General features: G+C 37.1%; 1 protein-coding gene across 1 annotated transcript; it reads left to right on the plus strand.

Moving 5' to 3' along the window:
* Nucleotides 1-4,760: 4,760 nt before the first annotated feature.
* Nucleotides 4,761-6,833, plus strand: LOC145974886 (uncharacterized). The gene is made up of 4 exons (XM_083104960.1): nt 4,761-4,776; nt 5,437-5,672; nt 5,963-6,122; nt 6,505-6,833. Exons 2-4 carry the CDS (start codon nt 5,487-5,489, stop codon nt 6,642-6,644), a joined length of 486 nt encoding a protein of 161 aa, XP_082961086.1. The 5' UTR covers nt 4,761-4,776; nt 5,437-5,486; the 3' UTR covers nt 6,645-6,833.
* Nucleotides 6,834-12,585: the final 5,752 nt, after the last annotated feature.

Genomic DNA, 12,585 nt, shown 5'->3' on the forward strand with positions numbered 1-12,585 from the left:
GATCACGCAGGAACGTGTGCCTCAGTAGACAGGAATAGATTTTTCGATTGCTAGAAAAAAATTGCAATAAAATATATATAAAATAATTAATAAAAGTATAACGCATATACGGCACATGTGCTAACATGTCTAGAAAAATTCGTACATGTCGCATATATCTCGAAACTTTTGACTCTAATATTCTTTATAAAAAATTAAATATATTGGAAATTATTCATATATATATATTACTTTCTTCTCGATGTCCTAAGGACGTTTGTATATTCGTCACATAAAGATGAGCGTTGCGTAGGATTAAGGGGGGAAGACCCTCTAGACAACAGGTTTTTCAATAATTTTTTACAAAAAACTGAGAGTATTTATTACATTGAATGAAATTACATATTGACATTGATGTTCAAATGTATACACACAAATTTTTTTATAAGAAAAAAAAACAAAATGGCGGCGCTACAGCTGCTCAAACTTGGCTCCTTCAATTTGCGCTGTGGAATGCCCAGCCCCTTGTAGTCAACTGAAATCAACCAATCAAAAGTTTTTCATTAAAATAAGTTATTGCGCTTTGTATGTACCTATTTTTAACGAAAAAAAAAAAAATGAAAATTTGAACACAAAAAGAAAAAAATTACACTTTTTTTTTATAAACAAATTGTTAAAAACAATATTTTTAGTAATAATTATTACTAAATTATTACTATTAGAGTCAAAAGTTTCGAGATATATGCGACATGTACGAATTTTTCTAGACATGTTAGCACATGTGCCGTATATGCGTTATACTTTTATTAATTATTTTATATATATTTTATTGCAATTTTTTTCTAGCAATCGAAAAATCTATTCCTGTCTACTGAGGCACACGTTCCTGCGTGATCAGCAACGAGAGAATAAGTATCGAAAAAACGCAAGTATCAGTATCTTTTAATCTTTATTTCACAGTTTTTATTTTAAATATAGTAAATATTGTGTATAGATTTTTATATAGATTTTACATAGAAATAATTAACTAACAATCGACTATGCCAAAGCGTAAATTATTTCAACAAGATATTTCGACAAGATATCGCCGTAAATTAATTCGAGAAGAGAGCGACGAATTATTTGCCCTATTTAATGAAAACTCTACAACCAATTCGAGCATAATTATAAATAATTCTGTCTCGGATAATGATGATCATGACGAGATTGTCAATTTTAATCGCGTTATTTCCGAAATTGAGAAACAAGAAACAATACCATTTTCCGACTTAACGAACATTTCCACATATGATTTTTTTTTAAACAATAACGTGTCTTTAGATCGAGAGAATAATGTTATAACAATTAAGGACAATATAAGAGATGAGGATAATAATTTAGAGAAAGAAAATGATGATTTTAAGACATTTTTAGTACAATGGGCTATTACGCATCGTATTTCTCATGTAGCTTTGTCGAATTTATTATCCGGTTTGAGAACAATACATCCAATTTTTTCCAATTTCCCAAAATGTGCCAAGACATTATTACGCACACCACAATCTTCCGTTATTACTGAAATGTTTCCTGGACAATATTGTCATTTTGGTATTGAATATGGCATTCTCCAATTCTTATCTAGAAACAAGAATACACCGGTTTCATCTCTTATTCAGATTCAAATTGGTATCGACGGTCTATCCATATCGCGATCAAATTCAAATCAATTATGGCCCATTTTAGGTCGAATTATGCCTCACGAGAAAGTAATTCTTATCGGTTGTTATTTCGGTAAAACTAAACCAGCGGATGCGAATGAATTTCTACAATAATTTGTAAATGATATCAATAATCTAATTAATAAAGGCGTAACTTATAACGGGACAACATTTTCAGTATTAATACACTCTATCATATGTGATGCCCCTGCAAAATCTTTTATTACCCTTACTAAGGGACATACGGGTTATTTTAGTTGCTCGAAATGTACAATTGAAGGCGATTTTATCGCTAACAGAGTTTGTTTTCCTAGTTTTGATTATCAAATGAGAACAGACGATAGCTTTTCTAATCAAATTCAAGAAGAACATCATCTTGGTCATTCTATTCTATTAAATATTTCAAATTTTGGCATTGTATCTCATATACCATTAGATTATATGCATCTAATATGTATTGGCGTTGTTAAAAAGTTAATAAAATTATGGATAAGTGGGCCTCTAAAAACTAGATGTTTAACCTCGCGTAAAATAAAAAATGTTTCCAAATCTCTTCTTAACATTAGACATTTTATTCCTAAAGAATTTGCAAGAAGGCCACGAGAAATATAAGATATTGCACAGTGGAAAGCAACCGAATTGAGACAATTTCTGTTATATACCGGTCCTGTTATATTACAAAAAGAATTGAATTCTGATATTTTTTCCAATTTCCTCACTTTGCACATTGCTGTTCGCATTTTATGTCAGAAAAGTACAGTCGAATATATTGAATATGCAGATAAATTAATGAAACATTTTGTTAAGTGCTTTATTAAAATTTACGGATCTGAATTTGCACCCTATAATATTCACGGACTTTTACATATAACTGATTGCGTAAGACAATTTGGACCATTAGACACCTTTAGTGCTTTTCCGTTCGAAAATTTTATGAAAGAATTGAAATCTATTTTAAGAAAATCGGATAAACCATTACAGCAAATTAGTAATCGTTATGCGGAGATGAGTTTTTGTAAAAACAATTCTAACAATATAAATATTTCAAAAATTAATGTAAAAGCTCCACACGAAAAAGGACCATTGATATCGGGTTGTTTTAGTCCACAATTTTCAAAGATTGAATTTCCTCATTTTATTATTTCAATTAAGTCTTCTGCTGATAATTGTTGTTTTATAGAAAATGATATCGTCTGTTTAGAAAATATTGCTACCTCGAGTGAAGGCAATTACGTTGTAATAGGTCGTAAATTTCAAGTTGTTGAGGAACTTTATCATTATCCATGTAGTTCTGTGCGTTTGGGTATATTTAAAGTCAGTAAATTATCTGCTCTTCAAGTTTGGCCTTTGCATAAAATTAATCATAAATTTATAAAATTACCATATACAAAAAAGGATAATGAAAGAATTTTTGCAATAATACCGCTAATAAGCACCGCACACTTATAATTTTTAATATATAAATTATTATTATGCTTTATAAAATTTTAAATATATATATACATAATCTATATACAAGAAATAGGTTTTTTGTGCAAATATTTGAATAGATATTTTGTATATGTACGTGTGTGCGTGTTTATATAATACTGTACTAATAACAAATAATTTAAGATTTCTAGAAAAATGCCGAATAAAGTATTTATCGTCGCGGAATTCTCTGATGGTATCCAAGTAATACCGAAAATGTGGCTGCAAAGTAAGGATTTTTGCAAATATCCTTCACATTATAAGACAGATTCGAGAATTCGGAAGGCAATTGAAAAAGAGGAACCGCCGGCTTCTGATTGGTCTTCTTTTAAAATTGAACGGATTTTTGGCGAGTATCGTAAGTATAAATAAAATCGCTTTTAATTTTCTTTATCTTATCTTTTCGTATTAGTAATATTTGCTAATAATATTTAAAATATTTTCAGCATCCTTACAAAAGGCCGATGAAAAAGCAAGAAGGGCAATCTATACATCAGACTTGGATACTGACAAGGAAGCGAGGTCTTACAGAAAAATGAGAGCGAAAAGAGTTGTATACTCGTCCGAAAGCGAAGACGAATCATGCGCAGACACAACTTTATCATCTCCTCCATCTTCTCCAAAACGTAAGTACATAAAATCTAATATTATATTTAATATTATATCTATTTATGAGAGAAATTTATATTTTACATTTTTTACGTTCATGTTTTATTTTGTATTAAAGGTCAGCGATTGCATGATACAGATGAAATCCCTTCATATTCATCCCTTACATATTCTGGGAAATCTATGAAAAGAAACAGTGAGTCAAACAAAACGAAGCAAAAAGTCTCAAATTCGAACTCTCAATCATTTTCGCAAGGTATATTCGTTAAATCTCTTTGTAATAATTGCATAATTATATATATGTATTGGTCTATATATATATTTCATATTTATAATTATTTATTGTAAATGTAAATTTAAAAAGTTATATATAATTTTTAGATATCAATATTAATATTGACATCAAAATTAAAAAATAAAAATATATAAATATACCATTATATATAATAAATATAACATTTTAACAATATATTAAAATATTAATAAGTAAAATATTAACAATTATTTCGTAAAACATATATGTAAATTGATTCATTGTTTATCTTTTATTATAAATTTTGTACAAACATACACTCACAATTATTAATATGTATGCGTGTGCACACATGCACAATATTTTGTATATATTAATTAGTAATTTTGTTTTTGTACCATAACTTTTATGACCAATACATATATACATGGAATATATTTTCTAAAATCTTTGTCATGTCTTTGAACATAATTTGTGAAAAATTTTTCATTTTTTTATTCTAATAATTTTTACTTCATGTACTAATAATGATATAGTATTAAATGAATACTAAATAATATATTTTTATTTTATACGTAGATGTGGATAATCGTAATGAAAAAGCGCATAGCAGTGCTGCATATGCAAGAGAAGAGGAAAATGAAAAGAATATACCAAATCAGCATGTGGATGATAAAGTAGAAGAAAATGATCGAAGCAGCTGTAAAATGAAACAAGGAGAGAAAATAGATGATCATTCAAATCATCAATCTTCACAGGACGCAATTGGTAAGTAAATATTTATCAGATATAATACATTTTGTGTAATAATAATTTTTATTAAAAAAATTAAATAATTCTATTTTAAGCATGATAAAATAAAAATTTTACGACTGTAACTTACTATTTCTGAAATATTTATTTATACGTAAAAATATTCTCCATATTTTAAAATAATAGAGACATTAAATGTTTCAGTTACTCATCTAATTTTTAACATTTACAAATATATTCGAACTTATTATCATTATTTATATTTTTATATAATATATACAATACTTTTAAATAATATTATATAACTTACAATAACAAATATGCGAAAAGATAATATAGCATGTATTAATAAAAAATTAATTTAAAATGTTTAAAAATTTTTTTATATATTATTTTGGATAAAGAGCAAAATATTTTATACCGAAATAAAAATATTTCTAACAATAAGAATTTAGAGGATCCTAATAATATATTAAATATAAACTTGAAATTAAAATATAAAAAATTAAAACTATTTTTATTTGATTTTTCTCTTTTTCTTTTTCTTTTTTTTTACAAAGCAACGTATAATGATGTTTGGAATTTTATGTTTAAATTATGATAAAGTTATGTATATACAACATATATATGTATTTTATTTGTTTATTAAATATAATGCTATTCATATTTTTACAGTGGACTATTTGAAGAGATTAACGAGAGAAATAGCTTTCATTAAATATGATATGAGGCAATCACTTTCCTTGTTGGACATTTTGGTCAAAAAGACAAATACGGAAACAGAAGCGAACAAGAATACGGAGGTTTCTTTTGAAGATGTTGAGACCAGATTTCCGTTAGAAACTACAGAACAATTAATGGAGGTGGAGGAGATTTTGAAACATCGTGATTCTCAACATAATGTTGCGCTAGTAAGTTAACACATATAATTTTACATTTTATTATAGTATTAAATATTATAAAGATTTTAACAAAAGAATTTTACTTAAAATATTAAACGTATAAGTATAAAAAATTTTTCTCTTTTTTTTCCTAAAAGATTAAAAATTGGGAATTTGAAAGAAGATAATTCGAGAATTATATTACACACACACACACACACACACACACACACACACTTCTCTCTCTCTCTCTCTCTCTCTCTTCTTCTCTCTCTTACATTCTATATAATAAAATTATATGTTACTTTACTAATTTACAGCGCGCATACATCAAATCCATCGGAGGTACCAACGTCATTGATGCCGTAAAGAGAACTTTATATAAATTATTTTCCAATAAATTGGCGGAAAAGTTCAATTGGGAAGGTCGATGCGGAAAGGAACCACTACGCAAATTAGAATTAATAAAAGTGATTTTTAGTAAGTACTACATAGTAGTATTTATACATTAAAATTTTTGTAAACAATTAAGAAACGTTTACAAGTATACATATATTGACATATAAATAAAGAAAATATATAGTCATTTTATAATATATACATTATTTAATATATACACTTTTAATATATATTTTGATGTGATTATTAACTGTATCAAATTTACAAAACTTCTGATTAATTTAATTTCAATTCTCGAGATATATAACAAGTTATCGTTTTTTTCACATTATTATTGTACAAATTTAACTAAATAATATTTCCAATTTTTACATTAATTAAAAAGTAATTATACAATGAAATACCACGACGCACTGTATATATATTTAAAAAAAAAGTTAAAATGTAAAAAATGTTTGTGCAGGCTGCGTACTTCAGAATGTCCCAGATACTGACCATGGCAAAATTCAGCGAAGGATTATGGAATGGTTCCGACATTCAAAAGCGAGACATCAAAATGAGGAGAAACGGAAAGCACAAGGTGAAGACGGTTCCGTGGATTAATTGAGAAAGGAAAAAGTAAGGAAAGATATAAGAGGAAAAAAGGTATTTTAACAATATCAAAAGGTATGAGAGGTATATTTTATTATTATTATTATTATTATTATTATATTATATTTAAGGTATATTATATTTATGGTATATTTATTATTATTAATATTATTATTATTATTATTATTATGTGTAAGGTTTTACTGGTCACGTTCAACTATCTATAATAATACTTTTGACATATTATTTTTGAATTATATACTTACATATACATATTTAATTTACTGCTTTTTACATGTTTTATTTAGTTTTTTTTCAGCTTTTCTTGTATTGCCAATGATGAGATGCGCTATATAAAGTTTTCAATAACTTATATCGCCAGTCTGAGGCAATCTGTAAAAAAAATTTAACTTTCAAGGTATTGGAAATAACGTCAAATAACATTAAAATATATAACTTCACACTTTTTACGGGAAGACTATATATATATATATATATATATATATATATATATATATATATATATATATATATACTGTGACCGTTTATTTTTTTATGTTGGGCTAATGTTAATTGTGGCCGGTGATATTGGCCCACGGCACACCTTCGGCGCGATCTTTTCTCAAAATGTAAAACTCTAAAATTGCCTGGGCGCCAGGTGCGGGGAATCCGCACCGCTCTAATAAAATCTCAACAAATTATATAATTTTCCACGCTCTGAAGAAGATGAAAGGATTTAAAAGCTATCGCGACGGATACTCGGCTAGCCCCGTATCGAAATTGGTAGAGGGGCGGTCCGTTTAATTAATTCACAAGGAAGGATCGAGAATACAAGGTGGCTGCAAATAAAACATAATATTTTAGTAACGAGAATAGATATATTTAACATGTGAATAAATTCCAATGGCAGACCGACTGGCGTAGATGTAAAACGGTTTTATAATATTGATTACCAGATTATTAGCCGGCAGCGACGGGCCGGCATTCGAGCGCGATCACCGCGGTATCACGTGTCACGCGGCCGGAAGAAAGCGTAAAAGAAAAGTCCCGGAATTCCGCGCTAAACGAAACTTGTTAGAGTTTCGGCAGCTACGGATTCCCAAATAAATTTTAATAATGAATACCGCGGTTTTGGCTCCTTTAATGACATCCGTCTGTCGCAAATAAAATAATTAATTACAATAATGGATCTACTCGCCACACGCACAGTTGACAGAATCGATTATAGATGCGAGTCGATTATTCAGATCTACTACTTTAACGAAAGAATTGAGCGACTACTAACGTATCTTACATAGCCGATTGAATCTAGACCTGAAAAATTATAAATAACCAGGAAGTATCAACCGATTTGAGCCTCGGGAGTATGCGAGCCGACGCCGCGACGTAGTTGCCGGTTATCGAGTACCGCAATCGCCTTCGGGCGTGAGCTCTTCGTATCGAAAGTTTAACAGGCAAAGATTCTCACAAAATCACTATAAACGCAACAAGAAAGACAATTAATTTGCCCGTCGATTATCGGTATATTACGCGTTAACGACAAGAATTTAGACAAGACTCGATAACTCAATAAAAGGCCCATTAAATTCAACGCGCACAACTACCCTCTATAATATAATACACGGAATGCGAGTCGACGCTGCAACGCAATTGCTAGCTATCGAATCTCGAGATCGCCTTATGTGTGGGGCTCAGTTAAAGTAATTTTTACGGACGAAAATTTACAGTTAACAATAATAATCGTACAATAAACACGTAAAGTGACTGTCGGCGCGCAACTGGGAGAGAGGGCACTTAATTTTACGCAAGCTCGAACAAAGTCTTTAGGCCGGCCGTCGTACGGTAAGACGCAAATATCGAGAACGCGGAAAAACGAAATTTACAATGAAATTTAGTGACGGCAGCTATACGGCCCCGACCCTGTTCGAGCTAATTCTACCTTATTACACAAAAAAAAACGGCCAGATGGGGTCGACGCTTGTCTCACCGGTGACTCCTTGCGGTTCTCCGTGCTCTCGACATCCACTCGTCGGATCGATACCTTTGGGCCGTCGTTCCCTTCGCCGGTCCGCCGAACAGTGGCGAGCGGCAGTCCCGTCGGAATCACGCCGGCGAATTAATTGGTAATTGGGCCACCTGCGGCGCTTCCGCAACCCTCAGGATCGTCGTGTGGCCCATTTTATCCCGCGGCCTTCAGGGCCGTACCTGTGCCTGTCGCACCCCGTTTTCCTTGGATTTTTCGTAATTTCTCTCGTCGGAGCCCGTCAGGGGGAATATCTTCGGCAGCCACTCGCCGTTGATTATAAGGTTCTTCTTGAGCTCTGTTCCGGCCGAGGTGGCTCCGGCGCGGGGTCCCAGTGTTAATTTCCCGCTGGTTGGCCTTCCCCGCTATCATTCTCCGTACCTGCTGGGCATATTAAGGTTCACAGGGCGGCAGCGACAGTCTTAAGTGGACTTTAGATAAATTGGCACAACCAAATAATACTTATCCTAGCGTTTCCCTCTAATCGGCGCCTCCACTCGCCCGTCTCCTTGCATGCTGAACTCCTTCCTTAAAGTTGGAGCCACCGGATGAAATCCCGTCCGCGTTTCCCATCACGCCCGCGCTTAAACCTAATCTTATTGCTAACAATTAAATATTTATGCCAGGGAGGCGAGTATAACCTCGCCTCCAATAGCCGCTCTCTCCCTAAATTAGGGGAGAACGAGGGCCCAAATTCACTCTCGGTCGGATCTCGCGATCCTTGTGGCGGACCACCAAGTGTCACGTCACAACTCCCCCCTCCTAAGGGAGGACCGAGGAGGTCTCGGCTACCGACCAACGTCGACAGCCGCTTAATTTTCTCAAAATCCAGTTAATTTCTCGAGGATTTTCCTCGTGGCGTCCCTTGAACAAAGCTAAATAACATTAGTCCGCTCTCTTCCGCAGTGAACTGCGCCGTCAGTCAAGTATATTCGTGCTAGGAGCATGCGACACAGCCAACAACCATTCCTTCAAAAAAAATTGGAAGCAAAACATAGGATAAGCGAAGCGGATCCCTTAGCCGAATACGCTGGTTAATAGTGGTGGGAGAGAGGAAGGCTGTTAATCAAACAAGACGATGATTCGGCTCTTCAATCTATTTATTAGTTCCTTTTAGAGAGGAGCCGGGAAGGAGAGGAAAGAAAAAAAAAAAAAAAATATATATAATAATCGGCAGCTACTGGTGGCCCAGATGGCCCCGGTCCGGGTGGTAGGGTCCCAGATCTCGCCATTCGTCCCGACAGCGGGGGCAAGTGCGGAGGGTTACCCCCTCCCGCACCCATAACAATATGGCCGGTCCTTGGGCCACGGGCAGGCGGAGTATTTGTGATCCGTGGCTCGGCAGTTCCAACATACGTTGGAGCCCCTGGTGGGTAGCCTGGCGGGTACTACGGCCGGCGGTGCGGGAGCCGAGGGCTCTCCTCTTGGCGGCCCCCGAGCGAGAGTCGTCACCACGTTAGGCTCCGGGGGTGTAGGTGGCGACCGGGGGCTTGGTCCCTCCGGTAAGCCGGGGCGTCTCATGACGGCAGCTTGGGGAAGGCGTCCTCTCCCCCGCCCCGGTAGGCGCGGTTGCTCGGCAGCTATTGGGGACGGGTCCACCTGGACCCCCGTAGAGCGGTGGTCGGTCTCCCCGGTTTGGGTGCCGGTGTGGTGAACCTCCGGCGCGGCCACCTCGAAGAGACGCTGCCCCAGCGTCCTACCTCCCGAGGCTTGCGCCCCCTGTTCCCGGGTACGGGGAAACTCCCGCACCGTCGCCCCCCGGGTGGTTGTCCTCCGGCGGTCCCGCTCTTCCTCCAGATCCCGGAGCTCCGCCCAAAATCCGGGGTAGCGGTCATGGACCTCCTCGATTAGTGCTCTGTAGCGGAGCCTGAAACGCCGGTACTCCATATCTCTCTCCCTTCGAGTATCTATTGTCGGCAGCTATCTATGGGGGGGGGGATATGATATGGTTTGAGATCTTGCACATGCACCTTACCCGCAAAATGGCCATTCAAATGGACGAGCTCACACACAACAGACGAAAGCATACGATCAATGCGAAAAGGTCCGTGGAATTTCGGTGATAACTTGGCGGCAACATTCTGTGCCGCCGACGATAAAACGTGATGGCGCTTCAGTACTAGATCGCCGATCTGAAAAGCAATGTCGCGTCGTTTCACATCGTAATACGCGGCTTGCTTGCGATAGGCTTGCTCCAAATTCCCGTCCACCCAGTAGTATAGAGTACGCAACCTTTTCATTCGCTCCGACCACCCAACGGGATCTCGCGGCTCGACTTCAGCCGCTCCACGGCAACGATCGCGCAAGCTATTAGAAGGAGTCAACTCTCGTCCTAGATTCAAGAAAGCGGGCGATGTGCCTATCGACGAATGGTGAGCCGTGTTATATGCAAAACGGAAGTCTTTCAAGTGCTCATCCCACTCCCGATGGTCTCGGTCCAGGAACGCGACAATCATTGTTTTTAAGACCCTATTCACTCGCTCAACGGGATTTGCCTGTGGGTGGTACGGCGGAATAGTGGTGAGCTGGATTCCGTGCTCTTCAGCGAACGATTGCAAGGTTCGGTTCGCGAATTCCGTGCCGTTGTCCGTAAGCAGGAACTTTGGCGTACCCCACCGCGAGACTACTTCCTCTAAGGCTTCACAAATCTTTTTCCCGTTAGCGGCGCGCAGCGGAAAACACTCCACCCACTTCGTGAATAAGTCCTGCACGACCAGGATGTACGTGAATCCGGACTTACTCTTGGGAAACGGTCCCATTATATCGGCAGCGATGACAGTCCAGGGGCCCTCCACTACGCGACGACCCATGAGTCCCGCCGGGGGAGCTTGTTCCACCTTAGTGCGTTGACACGTGTCGCACTGTCGAACATACTTCGCGACATCCCGAAACATGTTCGGCCAAAAGTACGCGACCGCGAGTCTCTGAAAGGTCTTTTCCACCCCCAGATGTCCGGACTGCGGTTCGTCGTGAGCCTCTCTCAAAGCTTCCTCTCGTTGTTCTTGAGGTAGTACTAATTTCCACCGATCTAAATCCTCGACAATGTCCGATGCGATTGCCCTCGGTCTACAATAGTACAACTGACCGTCGACCACCCCCCAATCCGCACATCTTTTAGTTCGGTCAGATACCTCCCTGAAACGCCGGCGATACCACTCATCGGCGGTATCGGCAGCTAAATCTGCTTCCGTGGCAACTAATACTTTAACCTCGGTGTCACCTTCATACATTCTCGACAGAGCATCCGGTACGTGATGTAACGCGCCTTTTCTATGCACTATCTCGTAATCGTATTCGAGTAGTTCTAAGGCCCACCTTGCGAGTCGACCCGTAGGATTCTTAAGATTATGCAACCATCGCAAGCTACTGTGATCGGTTATTACCGTAAACTTATAACCCTCTAGATATGGTCGAAATTTCTTAATAGCCCATACGACAGCTAAGCACTCCTGTTCTGTGACGGAATATTTCTTCTCCGGATCGGACAACGCTCTACTCGCGAAAGCTATTACGTTCTCTTTCCCGCCAATAATTTGCGTTAGAACGGCTCCTATTCCGACGGAACTCGCGTCGGTTTGTAGCGTAAATGGAATACTAAAATCAGGGCACGATAACGTAGGCGCAGTCATTAGATGTGAACGGATCTGTTCAAACGCACGGACTTGGTCTTCCGCCCACTCCCAACGTTGATTCTTCTTTAGTAATCGCGTTAAGGGTTCACTAATCGTAGCAAACTGCGGAATGAACCGTCTATACCAGGAGGACATACCCAATAAACGACGTAGCTGTTTTATGTTCCGCGGGGCCGGATATTCTAAGATTGGTTGAGCTTTGTCCGGATCTACGGTTAATCCGTCCCTCTGTACAATAAACCCGAGATAGCGAACCTGTGAGCGACAGAACTCACATTTCGCCGGATTTATCGTGAGA

Source organism: Camponotus vicinus, unplaced genomic scaffold, assembly GCF_025532165.1.
Source record: "Camponotus vicinus isolate PSW18456_S1 unplaced genomic scaffold, iyCamVici1.0 SCAF_7, whole genome shotgun sequence".
In the NCBI taxonomy this organism is placed as follows: domain Eukaryota; kingdom Metazoa; phylum Arthropoda; class Insecta; order Hymenoptera; family Formicidae; genus Camponotus; species Camponotus vicinus.